The sequence below is a fragment of the Copadichromis virginalis genome, linkage group LG7, assembly GCF_057382275.1.
Source record: "Copadichromis virginalis isolate Kocher_CV1m ecotype Utaka linkage group LG7, C_Virginalis_male_GT1.1, whole genome shotgun sequence".
Taxonomy (NCBI): domain Eukaryota; kingdom Metazoa; phylum Chordata; class Actinopteri; order Cichliformes; family Cichlidae; genus Copadichromis; species Copadichromis virginalis.
The window spans coordinates 66,314,077-66,330,505 of NC_140624.1; the positions used below are offsets into that span (position 1 = coordinate 66,314,077).

The following is a 16,429-nucleotide window of genomic DNA, read 5'->3' on the forward strand; positions in this document are numbered from 1 at the left end:
TTTCGGAAAAAAATACGGGTCGCCGTATTTTGCAATTTAAGGTTCGCTTGTAGTGTATGCTAACATATAAAAAGCCTTCGCAAAGACCTTTAGTGCCGCCTAAACTTTTACAGGTTTCGCTGACTCAAGTTTAATGCGCAGAGATAATAATTAGCATTTGTACACGGTGGTATTGGGCCTCGTGCTTTATTAACCCTTTTAATTAATGCTTATTCATAATTAGCCTTGTTAATTAATGCTTTGCTAGCAGGTTGTACCGTGCACGCAGGTAAGACATGCTGTGCACGTGACTTCGTGCACAACACGCATTGAAGTTAAACGACCAACATGAAGGACGTTAAATAACACTCACCGCAGCGGTGGCTGCAGATTTAATGTGGCGACAATGCAGGAGGCAGCGCCGAGGAGACGGCAGCACCCGCCCTCTAGTCAGCCCGAGGAGCATTGTTTGCAAATGTCACCGACAGGTCACCGACGGCGAAACACAAACGCAGACTGCCGCTGACAACATAAAAGCTACTTCTAGCATACCGCTTCCGGGACTCTGTTTTCAAAATAAAACAAAACTCTCTCTCTCTCTCTCTCTCTATAACCATCTAACTATATAATAAACTATGTAATATGAAATATGTATAGTCCAGGATGAAGCATTTGTAAAAGACTGAGTCATTTATAATGGAAAATAAATATCACTATATAATATTTTTGCAGCCATTTTTGGGAAGTTAGGGTAAAAACTGTTTTTTCAAGGATTTTCTAAGTGTTAACCTCCTGAGACCCAAACCACCAATGCTGACCTGGGACCTGAAAATGAGAGCCACATATAAGAATATTCGTTTGAAATTTCGATAGGACAGTAACAGTATAATGTCCTCGTAAGTGGATATCAGGCCCTTGCAGAGCAAAATTTAGTATTTTGGTCTAAATAACCCAAAATGTGATGCCCACATATGTGGACGCCAGGTCCTAGGAGGTTAAACAAAAAAAAAGTTACAAATTAATAACAGATAGCGAAGATTGACTGTTACTGCAAGATTTTAACATGAGCTAAATAAAAACAATGTCCTTTTGTGCTTGCTTGGTAAAGCGTGTTCTTTTATTCTGAAACCGTCAACGCGCATTTCCCGTCATGCCTGTATTCCATGCCAGTGCTAAATTACATCGCCCAAAGGGTCATCGCCGAAGGTACACTCTGCTGTGATTGGTTAATGGAGTCAGACCGCGAACAATGGCGTGTATTTTTGTAACTCTCTCTGTGACCAGAGGATGGCGCTCCGGGCCAAAGAAAAGAAGATGTTAGTGGTTGAGTAGGCTCATCAAAGTTACATTTCGGGACTGTAGGGACGTTGCTGATAAGCAATATGTGCTCATCCGGTCCATAGAAAGTAAGTTAACGAAATTAAATAAATTCATGTTCGAGTTTGTTATGAAGCCTTTGTCGTGACGTGTTCTTGTTTGCGTTGCAGTTCAAGGTTCACACAGCTGTTTACAGCACTCAGATTAAAAGCAGCTCAAGCAGCGTATGATCATTTGCAGCCTTTTTATGAAACGATTGAAGTAAACAGTTCTTAGGTTGCTATCTGCTACATTTTGATTTTGTTTCCTTCAGATCCACCGATATGAGTTGGTTTGATTTGGCTGTGTGAACCGATTGTTTAGCAGAAATCTGCATTACAGTTTTTTACAGACGCTAGGACACATTTCCCAATACTTAGGTCACGTTTGCAAAACTCCTCACACAGTGAGCACAACAGAAGTCTATGTGGGCTAAACTGAGGACCAGTTATCATTGTTTTGGCACAAAATGCATTCAATGACTACATCTCTCAAATTTCATGAATTATCTTCTCACTCAGACGCAACAACTGCCAAAAATCTTTGTACGTACAGGACATTTTGCATGTGCTTACATACTGTTTTCAAAACTGTTAAACTTATGGCCAAAACAATAACACAATGCAAAACTTGAAAAGACAGCAAAATTCAACAACAATATTTTATTGAAACATATTTTAAATCTAAAAATGCAGTTTAACCAGCCACAGCTTATTCTCATTGTAGATGAACATCTACACAGGTGTTACTCCTTCAATTTTTCAACTCCTCCAATTCTGGCAGCCAGAAGATTCTTTCCTAGGTGTGTTGCCCTAGATGACATAAGATGTGATGTGGATGAGAACCTGTGGCCAAATGGAGAAGACCGAGTAGATTAGCATTACTATTGTATGTGTATCAGTGGATGGTGTGTATACAAATTCTTGTATTTTGGGATTACTTAGTGCAAAAAAATAAAAAATACATAAACAAATATTAACGAATTCTGCATGATGTCTGATTCATTCCAGTAACATATACTGAAATTATAAACAGAGATGTGTCCTTGTTTTACACAAGTAAACACTGTGTAATGCTACATGTTGTTAGTGTTTTTTAGGTCATTGTTTTGTGGGTGACAAAGTGTGTTTGTCGGCTGTCAACCTTTGCTAGTGTTCTGGAAGAATGAGTTTATTTGAGACCTGAATGAAGTGTTTTGGTAGTTGTAGTGCATTTTGAATGTGAAATGAACTGCTTTGCCAAGCTGACGGTCAGTTAGGAGGATTGTGTGAAGAGTTTTGCAAAAGTGACCTAAGTCTGTAAAAAACTGTAACCCTGCGGTTCCCAACCTTTATTGCGCCACGGACCGGTCTATGTCCAACAAGAGTTTCATGGACCAGCCTTTAAGGTGTCGCGGATAAATCCAACAAAATAAAACCAGTACTGGTACCAGAAAACAAGAAAATTTATTCATAACACATGGGAAAAGACCCAGGGAAACCAAGTTAACGATAAAAAATAAATAATAAATAAAACCCCTAAATTTCACACTCGAGCCTCAACTCTCGCGGCCCGCTACCAAACGACTCACGGGCCAGTACCGGTCCGTGGCCCGGGGACTGGGGACCGTTGCATTAACTTATGCGCCGATTTTACCGGGAGGACCGGACAGCTTGTGCGGACTCATAATTCATTCTCTCGTGTATTTGCAGTGTTAAATGAAGGGGACGCAGCTTTAAAGATTAACCGTTTTAAAGACAATCTGGTGGTCGCACACGGGAGAATACTAATGTAATCAGATCCATAAAGTCAAGACTCACGTTTTGTTTCTATTTTTTGTATCTTGTGTAAATGCGTAAGTACATCTTAAACATCTGTATCCTCTCCAAGAGGCCATGTACCCTGTAGACCTGCCATCTGTGGATCACAATGACCTGACATCTGCGTCTGAACAGTACATGTCCTCTCTGGAGTCCAGCCCCTGTGATAATGAGTGGTTTCAGTCATCGCAGACCTCAAAGGTACCTAACCACATTTGGGTGACTGATTATTATTGCAAATAATACAGGGAGTGCAGAATTATTAGGCAAGTTGTATTTTTGAGGAATAATTTTATTATTGAACAACAACCATGTTCTCAATGAACCCAAAAAACTCATTAATATCAAAGCTGAATGTTTTTGGAAGTAGTTTTTAGTTTGTTTTTAGTTTTAGCTATTTTAGGGGGATATCTGTGTGTGCAGGTGACTATTACTGTGCATAATTATTAGGCAACTTAACAAAAAACAAATATATACCCATTTCAATTATTTATTTTTACCAGTGAAACCAATATAACATCTCCACATTCACAAATATACATTTCTGACATTCAAAAACAAAACAAAAACAAATCAGCAACCAATATAGCCACCTTTCTTTGCAAGGACACTCAAAAGCCTGCCATCCATGGATTCTGTCAGTGTTTTGATCTGTTCACCATCAACATTGCGTGCAGCAGCAACCACAGCCTCCCAGACACTGTTCAGAGAGGTGTACTGTTTTCCCTCCTTGTAAATCTCACATTTGATGGACCACAGGTTCTCAATGGGGTTCAGATCAGGTGAACAAGGAGGCCATGTCATTAGTTTTTCTTCTTTTATACCCTTTCTTGCCAGCCACGCTGTGGAGTACTTGGACGCGTGTGATGGAGCATTGTCCTGCATGGAAATCATGTTTTTCTTGAAGGATGCAGACTTCTTCCTGTACCACTGCTTGAAGAAGGTGTCTTCCAGAAACTGGCAGTAGGACTGGGAGTTGAGCTTGACTCCATCCTCAACCCGAAAAGGCCCCACAAGCTCGTCTTTGATGATACCAGCCCAAACCAGTACTCCACCTCCACCTTGCTGGCGTCTGAGTCGGACTGGAGCTCTCTGCCCTTTACCAATCCAGCCACGGGCCCATCCATCTGGCCCATCAAGACTCACTCTCATTTCATCAGTCCATAAAACCTTAGAAAAACCAGTCTTGAGATATTTCTTGGCCCAGTCTTGACGTTTCAGCTTGTGTGTCTTGTTCAGTGGTGGTCGTCTTTCAGCCTTTCTTACCTTGGCCATGTCTCTGAGTATTGCACACCTTGTGCTTTTGGGCACTCCAGTGATGTTGCAGCTCTGAAATATGGCCAAACTGGTGGCAAGTGGCATCTTGGCAGCTGCACGCTTGACTTTTCTCAGTTCATGGGCAGTTATTTTGCGCCTTGGTTTTTCCACACGCTTCTTGCGACCCTGTTGACTATTTTGAATGAAACGCTTGATTGTTCGATGATCACGCTTCAGAAGCTTTGCAATTTTGAGACTGCTGCATCCCTCTGCAAGATATCTCACTATTTTTGACTTTTCTGAGCCTGTCAAGTCCTTCTTTTGACCCATTTTGCCAAAGGAAAGGACGTTGCCTAATAATTATGCACACCTGATATAGGGTGTTGATGTCATTAGACCACACCCCTTCTCATTACAGAGATGCACATCACCTAATATGCTTAATTGGTAGTAGGCTTTCAAGCCTATACAGCTTGGAGTAAGACAACATGCATGAAGAGGATGATGTGGACAAAATACTCATTTGCCTAATAATTCTGCACTCCCTGTATATTCTTCAAGGTCTGCTGTAAATGAAATTATGTTTGCAGTTATTCACACGGACTTGTTTATTTAGTCTACAGTAAAATCTAGAAAAATCTCAGCTAACCATAAACAGCTTCACATTCTTAAATCAAGAGCCTAAAATCTTTTAGCATCCATATTATCCATTAACTGTGTTCTCCTAGTAACTCGAAATGTAACTTTATCGTCTACATTTCAAGTTATTTTCTCAAAACTTTGAGTTAGTAAGTGTAAACTTTGAAATCTTATGTAGATGTAGGTTTCTTCCTGTTAAAAGGGAGTTTTTCCTTCCCTCTGTCACCAACTGCATGTTCATAAGGGATCGTCTCATTGTTCTCTGTATTATTGTCGAGTCTTTGCCTTACAATTTGAAGCGCCTTGAGGTGACTGTTGTGATTTGGCGCTATATAAATACAACAGAGTTGGATGTAATAACACCTAATCATGCATATGTTTTGGTATTGAAATACACAACAGATCTTTTAAAGCATTAAACTTAACTTGTTTTGGCGTGCAGATGCCCTGAATTAACTCTCTGTGTGGTTACTGTGACTCTCGAACGGGAACTATGGTGGAAGTGTTTTTACCACCTTACCAACATTTGGCTTGATGTTATCTTCCTGTCTGCTCAGGTGGCAATAATGGCAACAAATGTGAGCCAGCTGCAGCTGTTTGAGGATGGCCAGCCTGCCTGCGCGGTGCTGGCACTGCACCCTTCGGATGATCAAACACAAGGTTTGGGTTCAGCACGCTGCTCTGTGAGATGTTCCAGCCTCAGACACAGACTGACGCTCTCTGCTCTGATGTTACCTTCCAGTGGTCAGCCTATACCTGCACGGGAAGTGGTGGCTTTTGGATGACGTCTTGCGAACGTCAAGCAAATCCAGAAGTGGTTTGGTGTCGGTAACTGTGTTAAAGTACATTTGTCTAGACACTATGTCACTTCATGGCTCGTACACAGGTGTGAACAGTGAGAGAATAAATCAGTCTACTCATGACAAGAATCATCTCAAGATTGCATTGTAGGTGTGGTCGGTAGCAGCTTATGCAGCGGGTTTGCGGGAGAAACTCGGGAGAATTTTCTCCAACCACGTCATCTCAGTGTACTTCAGACTCAGCAATATGGTGACGTGCAAGATAAAAATAGTGGTCAACGACCCTCAGGACCACCTCTAGAGGTGACAGCCCCCATTAGGAATAAAATACCTGACACAGTCCACTATTTGTTTTTAGAACTGAAGAAGCCTCTTGAATTCGAGGTGAAATGTCTTAACAAACTTAAAGAAGTCAAGTTGCCTTCTTTTTTTTCAAGTCTTAAGACATACATAAATACAACCATAAATACATACAACCAAGCTGTGCAGTGGAGTGTGAAGCTGGAAAACGCATGAACCTATGTTATACTGGCTTTTGAAGCTTGCCATAGTTTTACAGGCTTCAGGTGTAAATTCACAGAAAAAGTCTGTTCTATCAATTTCTAAATGAAGATTTGCTGAATCGTTAATCTACCAGAGCCGACTGTCTGGAAACTTCTGCATGTTGTCTGCAGGTCCAGTCTGTTATGGAGAGGGTGATTGTATTTCTGCTCAGTCAGATAATGGAGAGGCCTTCACTGTTCTCCCTGCATCCTCCCAAAGAGAGCTGCAAAGTGCTGTGGAAAGACAACCAGGCGGTCGGCTTTTACACCGTGAAGCACAAAGGTGGGCAGAGGAGGATGAGAGTGATTGGCAAACAGGGTATCAGTGAACATACACATCTGCAGGTTGCGATTTATATTTTGTGTATGTCCAGCAGGAGTTTGGACAAATGTGAAGAAAGCTGCAAAGTTAAGGGCAGAAGACTGGCTTGAGTCGGATTGAAACTTTAATTAAGTCAGAAACAGCATGAAATTAGGAGCTGGGTGGAGGCGGGCTGCAAAGTGGCCTGCAGATGTGCAGCAAGTGTGGATGATCTAAAATATCTTATATGAGATAGATGAGTTGGATGTGAATTTGCATCAGATGATCTTCCAGGACCGAGCAATTCCTCAATTTTCTGATCACATCCAGGCCTAACTAATCACGCCAAGATGACTATTAGGAAGGTGTTCACTTTGAAGCTTCACAAATCTCTTTCTATGGATAAATCATACCCTCTGTTGTCCTTCTATTTGAAGGAGTTACACTGACTTAGCTTTTCAGACCTGGAAGCTACATCCACCTCTTAAATGCAATCCATGTCCTCCTCTGCTGTTTCAGGGAGTCTGTGTGACGGCTGGAGCAGCTGCTGTTACCTGCTGCCTGTTCTGGACACTGTGCTGGTGAGGAGGAGCTGCAGGAGGAGAGGCTTCGGCCTTCAGATGCTGGAGGATTTCTGCTCCTCCTTCTCTACGGAGGAGTTTCTGGGAGTCAGCTCTCCATTATCCCCCAGCATGGCTGCAGGTCAGCTCGGGTCCTTCTTTGACCTGTTTGTATACTTGTTTCTTTAGGTCTCTGTCAGACAGTTTGCTGTATCTGGTCAAGGAACTGCATGTTTTCTTCGCTTTTGTTCAATAGAAATGTTCAGTAGACTCACGCACTAATGATCTAGTTATAGCTAAAAGCTGATCACACACCTGTACATCATGACGCAAAAAAATGTAATAGGTTTTTTTTAATAGTGGAATTTGCATTTCCCAAGTGAAACACACAGAAATCCAAGATGACACTGACTGTAACTGGAAACAGAGGTGAACTTGATGATTTAGCCCCTCATTTAAATGAAAGGCATTTGGTCAACCAATGAGTGTTTCATTTGAAGTTTTTTGTCGTCGCTTTTCCCAGAGTGTCTCCTGGTGAGATGTGCCCGGCAGGTGTCAGGATACTCTACTGTTTTTGTTATTATACCTTGGCGCTAAGCACGGGTGACCGTAACAATCACCATATTAAAGCGTATGGTGGCACATAACTGTTATAATCGTGTCTCTTGGGTCCCAGCAGTGGTTGTGGATGTGGAGTCTGAATGGTTGGCTCAGAGGTCGCCTGAAACAGCCGATTGGTATCAAAGAGTTTTGCTGAAGTTTTGCAGCTTCACAGAAGCAGAAACTTGGGTTTGGAAAAGTCTGAGGAGACCATGGAGAACAGATTTTTTAGCTGGCCTCATGAAAGTTCTGGCAAGCTGTCTGGCAGCTCAGGAAAGGAAAGCAGGGCTGGGCTCAGGCTCGGTCAGGGATAAAAACTGCTGTCCAGAACTAAAGATATTGTCAGGCGCTGGAAAGAACACTTAAGGAACACTTGAATCTGACCAAAACGTCCTTTTTGAAGGAGAGAGAGCCTGAACACTCATGGGAAGACTCACTAATTGCTTCATTTCACTGATTAATGACAATGGTTTTTACAAGGTTACACAGATCTCCTTTAAAGTGCCAGATTAAGGTGATATAGACCATTTTTCCAAAGCTCATTGTGTGCAAAGCGTTGTTTCCCAGACTTTTGCTGCTTTCTTTTATTCCTTTTTTTCCCAAACTCTTTTTATTTTTCAGAATCACAGCAAATTACAGTACAACAACAGAGTGATTGCACACCATGTAAAAAAGACAAAAAAGACTTAGCTGTGCCCAAAAGTGCCGGTCAAAGTGACATTGTGGCTATACATGTAAAAGAAACCTAACCATGTCATAAACGCGGTCCCCACAGCAAACCACAGAGTGGAGACAGTACGGGATATCCACAGCAACTCAAGATTATCTTTGGTAGAAAAAACAGAATAATAATAGAGTACCTCATGACCAAAAGAAGTCAGGAGTGAACAAAAATAAAACAAAATAAAAGCAGTAGAGTAGCATAGAACCAAGTACAATAAAATAGGGACAGCCAGATTCACAGTGGTATATCACAGAACTGCTGTCATGGTCCTGGGTCGGTGACCCAGCGCTTTAAGTTTTTATTATCATTTTCTAGTTTATTATTATGATGATGATTATTGTTTGAGTTCTATGTGTTATATTCGGTCTGCCTCTGAGTCTGTATCTCTGTCTGTCTATGGTGTCACCCCGTCTGTTTGTGAATCTGTCTGTATGACAGTATGTTTGCACTGAAGCACCGCAGCAATTTCCTAATGTTGTAAACCTGCTCAACATTTGGCAATAAAACCCTTTCTGATTCTGTCTGTTCAGTTCAGCGTCTTGTCTGGTTCCCTGTGTCTGAGTTTCCTGTTTTATTGTGAAGGTCTGTGTCTTATGTGAGTGTGCTCAGTTTACGTTTCCCCTGTCTTGTCAGCTGTGATTTCTCCCAGGTGTGTTCCCCTCCTGTCTCTCATCCCTTGATTACTGCCATCTGTGTATTTAAGCCCTGTGTTTCTCTGTGTCAGTGTTGCGTTGTACTCTCAACTAGCTGTGTATTTTGCGTCTCTAGTGTTTAGTCACCTGCTCCAGTTTAGTGTTTCAGTCCTCAGTTCCTCTGTTATGACCTTTGTTTGTCTTTTAGTGAGTTTATTTAGTACGAGGTTTCTCCCAGCAATAAAGCTGCGCTTTAAGTCCCACTTCCGTGTCTGAGTTCTGCATTTTGGGTCCACCACTCCTGCTTGCCTGCCTGCCACACAGCCAACCATGACAACTGCACTGTTTCTACATTGTTGAAAAAGGGTTTCCATGAATTCAGAAATATTGCCGTTGACCCACATAGAGTATGTTTTACCGTTTCCACATTGCTAAAAAGAACACCTGTAATCCAGGCCTCAGAGAGAGGAGGGTGACTGACTTCCACTGGAGCAAAATCAGACATCTGGCCAAAAGAGTTAAAAAAGCCACGAAATCTGTCAACGCTAGCAAAGCAGTCTCACCAGGTGTCACAGCAAAGACCGACACATTTAGATCTAAGTGCTCCTGAAGTACCTCTAGTAAGGCAGGGACAGGACCACAACATCAGTGAGGCGTGGGCTTGTTTGCATCTATCACAGACAGGATCAGCATCAGGGTAGATTTTGGAAAGTGCGAGTTTTCACCAGTGGGTGTGGTGCAGCACTTTGCACTGGACCAGTGTATGCCCGGCACTAATAGATGACGAGTGGACCCGGAAGAGTATATCCTCCCAAAAGTCCTGGGTGATTTCCTTACCAAGGTCCTGCTCCCAAAGCGACTGAATAGTTAACACTGGGACACTCCGGAGATAAAGGATTCTTCATAGCTGCATGAAGCAGCACCGTTTTAATTTGGAGGTGGACGCAAAAGAGTCTCAATGAGTGGGGTTAAAGGCTGAGAGGGAAAATGAGGTGTCATCCCTCGAATAAAGCTACAGACCTGTGGGTACCCAAAAAAGTGGGTTTCATTGTTCAAGTTGTTCAAAGGAAGAGAAAATGCCCTTAGAATAGATCATTAAATGATTTTATACCCAAAGTAGACAACAGGGCAAAGCTTCCATCCCGTGGTGAAGCCTTAAAAACATGGTTCCTACAGGTTGCAAAGAAAAAATCTGCAGGACAAAATGCTGTCTTGGATTTCTAAGCGCATTCAGCCTCATTATCTACTCATATAATCACTCAGACTTATCCATGCTCCAACAGAAATACAACAAAACATGTGTTTGTGTGTTCAGTGTTCAAAAGGTTCCTGCAGAAGCACCAGCAGTATCGAGAGCGTCTGTACGAGGTGGAAGCTCCAGGGGGCTGGACTCAACGACGAAACATCTGGCTTAACATTCTGCTCGGACGCTACTGCCTCGGTAAACATTGGTTTGTTTTTTATGGGTTTAAGAATATTTTCAGATTTATATTGAATTGCTAACGTGGGAATGTCTTGAAGACGGCACGTGTCCTTATCTGACTCACATCTTTTAGGTACTGATAAGGAGAGCAGCCCAATATCAGGAGAAACACAGAGAAATGCACTCAAGGACTCCTTTCACAAGGTAAGAATGTCAGGCTACGTCCACACTAGCCTGGGTGAATTTGAAAGTGGCGTCTGAAAACGCTCCGCCTCCACACTATCGTTTTCATTTGTTTGCACAGAAATGCTTGCGTTTCAGTACTGCGCATGCGTGATACGCAAGACGATTCGACCTGCCTTAAATCCATCTGCTGTTTATTTACTTTTCAGCTCTTTGAAACGTTGCAGCAAAACGTTGAGGAAAAGCACCGAGTTTTTTAAATGGACCAACAATGAGACGGAGTTATTGCTGCGAGTAACACAAAAGTACAAAGTTGTAAAAGAGAGTGAGAATTAAAGAATTTGAAGAAAAGCTCTCTGGAGCACGTACAGACTGATATTAACCTTTAATAGGGCTGTCAAAATTGAGCGCAAGCAAAACAACTGCTGTATAATGCCCTCTGCTATCTTAGTTTAATTGGTCACATGACTGCATCACATGACTAACATGCATCGTCATCGTTTTCGAAAAGGCTCCAAGTTCGCTGTCAACACTGCGACGCGAAAACATTTTCCCAAATGTATCCGCTTTGGAGAGCGTTTTCAAAACGCTGCGTTTTCCTTGACCGAAAACGCCGTCTCAGTGTGGACGGAAGGCCAAAATGATGCGTTTTCAAACCAAAACTTATTAGTGTGGACATGGCCTCAGTTTCTCCACGATTACACTGAAAAACATCTTCAGCCAACTTAGACTGAAACAGCTACTCGTCACACACTTCACATTCATGGCCAGAGATCAGTACTGCCCACAGTAACGCGTTACTTGTAACTCAGACACATGGTTCTTAAAATAAGTAATCAGTAAAGTAACAGGATTACTTTTTTGGGGAAGTAATCAGTAATTAGTTACTGATTACTTTTTTCAAGTAACTTGACCAACACTGTTCATGGCTATATCAAGAGCTTGTTGAAGCCGGCGTTTTCATTGAAAACTTTAATTTCAGCTGATGGCTGTTCGAGGCTCCTCTGAGGTTTATAGTTTTGAAAATGAATGGATGAAAGTAAATACGTCCAGTAAGGCTTAGTTTGATATTTTATAGTTTTATTAACAGTGAATTTACCTGTTTTACTGACTATTCTAGTGTTGCTAAGGAGATCTTAATGTCTAATTAGTTTCCCAGAGAAATGTTGTAATTTGCAGCAATGATGACCCACTACTGATTTGGTATGACCAGAATAATATTCTGGTGTGTCGACAGCTGCAGACATTTGGGACTCGTAGTCATTCCTGTTACACTTCCATGGAGTCCACCTGAAGGGTGCTTGCATAGTTTGTGCGTTGTAATGTCTCCGTGAAAGAGTCTCTGATGACAAATTTCCATCTCTCTGCTCAACGGGGATCCAAGCAGACCCTCATGGACACGAAACATCACACGGTACACTTAGAAAACGATTCCATGAGATTTTGTAATTGTTGCAGTTTAGTGTATCGAGTGCTTGACTTTATGATTGATTTTGGACTTGTTATGATCTGTATGGCCTCACGTTTAGATTTAGGTGCTACATGTTCTTGCTCTCTGAGGAATTGTTGGGTTTCACCTCACAATACTGTGAGGCGCTTTGTTCTACCACTGAGCCTCACTAGAAGGCTAAAATAGCGCGTCTGGCTTTAACAACGGAAGCACAGTTATTTTGGGGACCGCTCTCAGACCTACTGCTTTAAACAGAAGAGGATGTGAAAACAAGCCTCTGACTTTTCTACTTTCACGGTCACCAGAGGATGAATGTCATCGACTGTACTGATCACTTGAGATGAAATCAAGATTATTAATATTTCAAAGCTTTCAGTGCTTTTATAGATTGATCTGAAACTGAATTATGTGCAAGTGTCAGTGAGGAGAATCACACTGAGTCACTTGGTGGCACTATGAAAGCAGAGTGACTAATCCCAGACCTTCAGACTTTAAACAATGTGAAACCAGACATAGACTTGTGGGTTTTCACCTTTTTGTCTGTCAGCTCTTGACCCAAATATGTAATATGCTTTGAGATTGCATGTATCAAGAACTGGCATGTTCAACACAGTGCAGTGAAATGAGTTCCAGTACGGCTGAGTGTGTAAATTTGCACACTTTTTTCCTTTACCTGATTCTGTTAAAAAGTAGCAGCGCATTGGCCGGGAATTGGCCCTGCGTCTCCTGCATCTACCACTGAACCACCAATGCCACGTCCTGTCACTGCTACAGGGCCAGATGCTTGCTGGCTAAAAGCCCTGCATCTCTTTTGGCACATTTGAGATATTAAACGTCAAACAAGCTACCAGCTCATGGCTCAGAAAATGATTTTATGATATTTTGCATTGACAATCAGGGCCGCGTATGATTCTTCGAGATGATATCATACCATGTTCTTGCTCTAGGAACAAATGCTATGTTCCTCCCAATAATCTTACCATATGCTGTGAGATGACATTATTATTATCTGGTATTATACGACGTCCATATGAGAGTCCTGCTATCTATTTTATCTTCTCTTACAATGTAACTTTATAGAGACCAGCATATATGTCAATAACAGAGTGAGAGTTACCAGCAGTAGGAGGTTCACACCATAAGCTTCAAACTTGTGTAAACCACACATCAAATTGTGGCACAAAAAATGCTTTCGTGAGATTTTGTATTGACGTTCATGCCCCCCGAGAATGTTTCTCACCCACTTCAGAGGGTTTGTGGATTTTTGTTCTCATGTTGTGACTCTTTGTAGTTTTTTTTTTTTTAATGTCTCCTGTAGCTATTTTGTGTAAGCAGCAATAATTTATCCAATTCTGTTTATCTCCATGCAGACTTGTATACTGGACCTGGGCACACTGGGAAGCACTGGTGTAAACACCGCAGTGGTGTTGGACTCTGCTGAACAGCAATTTAAATCATGTGAGCCAAGCCAAGGAAGATGGTCCCTGAGCAGCGAGCTCCCTGGAACAGGATGTAGCCCTGCAGCCCAAACTATCCATGTGCAATCTGGACCTCCCACCCGGCTCCTAAACACAGCACAGGCTTTGAAATCCAAGGCTTCCAAATCTACAAAGCACCACAGACAGGAACCAGAGGACATGCAGAAAATTCCCAAACGAGCCAGAAGTGAGTTGAAACATGTACACACAAAGACTGCATTCAGCAGCAGAGCCCGCAGAGAATGTTCGGACACTTAACCGAAACCATATCCACATTCATTTAGGTGACTTTGGCTACATTCACACTGCAGGTCTTAATGCTCAATTCCGATTTTTTGATCAAATCCGATTTTTTTGTCTGCTCGTTCACACTACAAATAAAATGCGACAGCAAACGCGCTCTAGTGTGAACGCTCAAAGCGGCCCGCATGCGCAAAAGAAGCTGTCACACACAACGCGCTCTGTTTAGACCCAGAGCAACAGTATTGTTTGACTGATGGCCCTTAATATGCAGACTTCGGACTTCGTTTCCCAATTTTTGCTTTAAGTTATTTTGTTATTTACATAATAATGTAAATAACCTAATAATGATCCTTATTGCTGTTTAAGAGAGGAGCGGTGCTTCAAATGATAGCTGCAGATTTCTGTCAGAATCTGCAGATTATACAGTACAAATAAAATGTTCACATTGTCTTCCCAACAGTTTCACTAACATCTACACTGGATGGCCAGGAAGCGTTCGCGATGTCTTCTCGGGCGCTTCTCTGGCGCTGATAATTGGCTTCAGTCTTGTGTCGGTGACGTAAAAGGCGGATTTAATGCGACTTGACCGTTCAAACAGCAGTCGCTTTCTAAAACATCGGATATGTATCGGATTCAGTACCACATACGAAAGTGACCCAGATCGGATTTGAAAATATCGGATTTGCGCCGTTCACACTGTCATAGCATGATCGGATATGGGTCGCATAGGGTCAAAAAAATCGGATTTGATGCGCTTTCGCCTGCAGTGTGAACGTAGCCTTTGTGTTCTTTCCATCAAATCAAAGTGAGTTTTGAATGAACAGCAGACTGCATGTACCTAAACATGCACAATAAACCTTTTTGTGTGTCTTTGTAGTATCGTGTTTCTTTGTGGCTACTTAATAGTGTTTGTGCTAAATAAGAACCATGTGTCTGAGTTATTGATTTTTGCCTTCAAACATAAATACATCCACACAGATTATTATTAGAGTATAGCATATGCATTTGCTCCGTGGGTACAACTTGCACAGCATTTCAACCCATTTTAGATGCAAGGTTGGGGTTCATACGGTGACCTCAGATTATTATGCTTAACTATTAATGCACAGGATCAATCAATAAAGAGCTACAATATAGTTTTTTCTGCACTAATCACATAAAAAACCACAGCTTCTGAGGCTTGGTGTGGATTAGGAGATAGAGCAACCCGTCGACTCATTGGACGGTTGGTGGTTTGGTCCTTGACTGCTCCAGCCTGCATGCCAAAGTATCCCAAACCCTGAGTTGCTCCTGATGTGCTCACGGAGGAAAAATTGTTTAAAACTACAGATGTATTATCATCTCGCCCACTGCACTTTAGGTACATATAAAAAGAAAAAATCTTGGTGTATTGTCCGTCAGAGGATAGACTTTAAAGTTCTGATGCTGGCCTATAAAGCTCTGAATGGTTTAGGACCAAACTACATCAGTGACCTCCTGACCCAGTATGAACCATCCAGATCCCTCAGGTCATCTGGATCCGGTCTTTTATCAGTTCCCAGAGTCAGAACCAGACACGGAGAAGCTGCATTCAGCTTTTATGCTCCTTGTATCTGGAACAAACTCCCAGAAAGCCTCAGATCAGCTGAAACACTCAGTTTATTTAAATCCAGGTTGAAGACTCACCTGTTCTCAGCTGCATTTGAATAAAGCACCAAATCCACACTTTAAGCTTAAATTTCAAAACTTACATTTAACTACTGATTTTATCTACTGTTCTGATTTTATCTGTTTTGGTTTTATATACTGTTGTTTGTTTGTTTGTTTGTTAATTAGTTAGTTAGTTTATTTGCTTGTTTTAATCAATTTTAAATCATGCTTTTTATTTGTTCTTGTTTCTAATGTCTCTGTAAAGCACTTTGAATCACCTTGTTGTTGAATTGTGCTATACAAATAAACTTGCCTTGCCTTGCCTTGCCTTGTTTAAAGCAACCATCTATATACATAGTATTTCGGCTTTTTTGTACACTGTTCTCATTGTGTTTCTTCTTGGTTTTTTATTTTTCTAATATATCTCTAATTCACTTTTTGTTCCTTTCCCTCGTGCTGGTGTAATAAATGAATTTCCCCCAGAGTGGGATTAAATAAAAATCTATGTGTGTTTGTATTCTTGTTGGATTATGAGTGCAAGTTTTCCTTTCACCTCCTAAGAATAAATGTGCTGGAATGAGAGTACAAACCCTTGAATCATTGCTAACTTTGTAGTTCTGGTGTTCAGAAATGGTGCAACAGTTTGCACAATGCTTGCATTTAACGTGTAAAATCAACAGTTCTGACAATAATCAGCAGATACTTGTAAAAGCTTTTTGTGTAGAAATAAAGCGTAAATCTGGACTTGCTGTGTGTGCAGACACCTGAAAATACAAGCTGTACCTGCAGGTTGCTGGTTTGAGTCCCTGTTCAGATACTGGTATTTCTCAGAGG

The 16,429-nt window shown here is 41.6% G+C and overlaps 2 protein-coding genes across 2 annotated transcripts in view; one reads left to right on the forward strand and one right to left on the reverse strand.

Annotated features, from left to right (window-relative positions):
• ldhd (lactate dehydrogenase D) overlaps window positions 1–522 on the reverse strand; it is a 49,969-nt gene extending 49,447 nt beyond the window's left edge. The window contains exon 1 of the mRNA XM_085464830.1: window positions 353–522. Within this exon, the coding sequence (XP_085320956.1) occupies window positions 353–445 (93 nt within the window). The 5' untranslated portion in view covers window positions 446–522. The remainder of the gene's footprint in view (window positions 1–352) is intronic.
• A 664-nt stretch (window positions 523–1,186) lies between these two features.
• On the forward strand, window positions 1,187–16,112 carry fam169b (family with sequence similarity 169 member B). Its single transcript, XM_085464832.1, has 10 exons — window positions 1,187–1,385; window positions 3,205–3,335; window positions 5,588–5,690; window positions 5,773–5,858; window positions 6,505–6,655; window positions 7,193–7,375; window positions 10,505–10,630; window positions 10,746–10,816; window positions 13,616–14,011; window positions 14,746–16,112. The coding sequence occupies exons 2-9, from the start codon at window positions 3,210–3,212 to the stop codon at window positions 13,979–13,981; spliced, it is 1,212 nt and encodes a 403-aa protein (XP_085320958.1). The 5' UTR covers window positions 1,187–1,385; window positions 3,205–3,209; the 3' UTR covers window positions 13,982–14,011; window positions 14,746–16,112.
• The last annotated feature ends 317 nt before the right edge of the window (window positions 16,113–16,429 follow it).

Excerpts from the sequence above, each read along its gene's own strand:
- fam169b (XM_085464832.1), top strand. The coding sequence starts at position 3,210 with ATGTACCCTGTAGACCTGCCATCTGTGGATCACAATGACCTGACATCT. Across the intron at positions 6,656-7,192 it reads TTACACCGTGAAGCACAAAG|GGAGTCTGTGTGACGGCTGG; the intron begins GTGGGCAGAGGA and ends CTGCTGTTTCAG. Across the intron at positions 10,817-13,615 it reads TCAAGGACTCCTTTCACAAG|ACTTGTATACTGGACCTGGG; the intron begins GTAAGAATGTCA and ends ATCTCCATGCAG.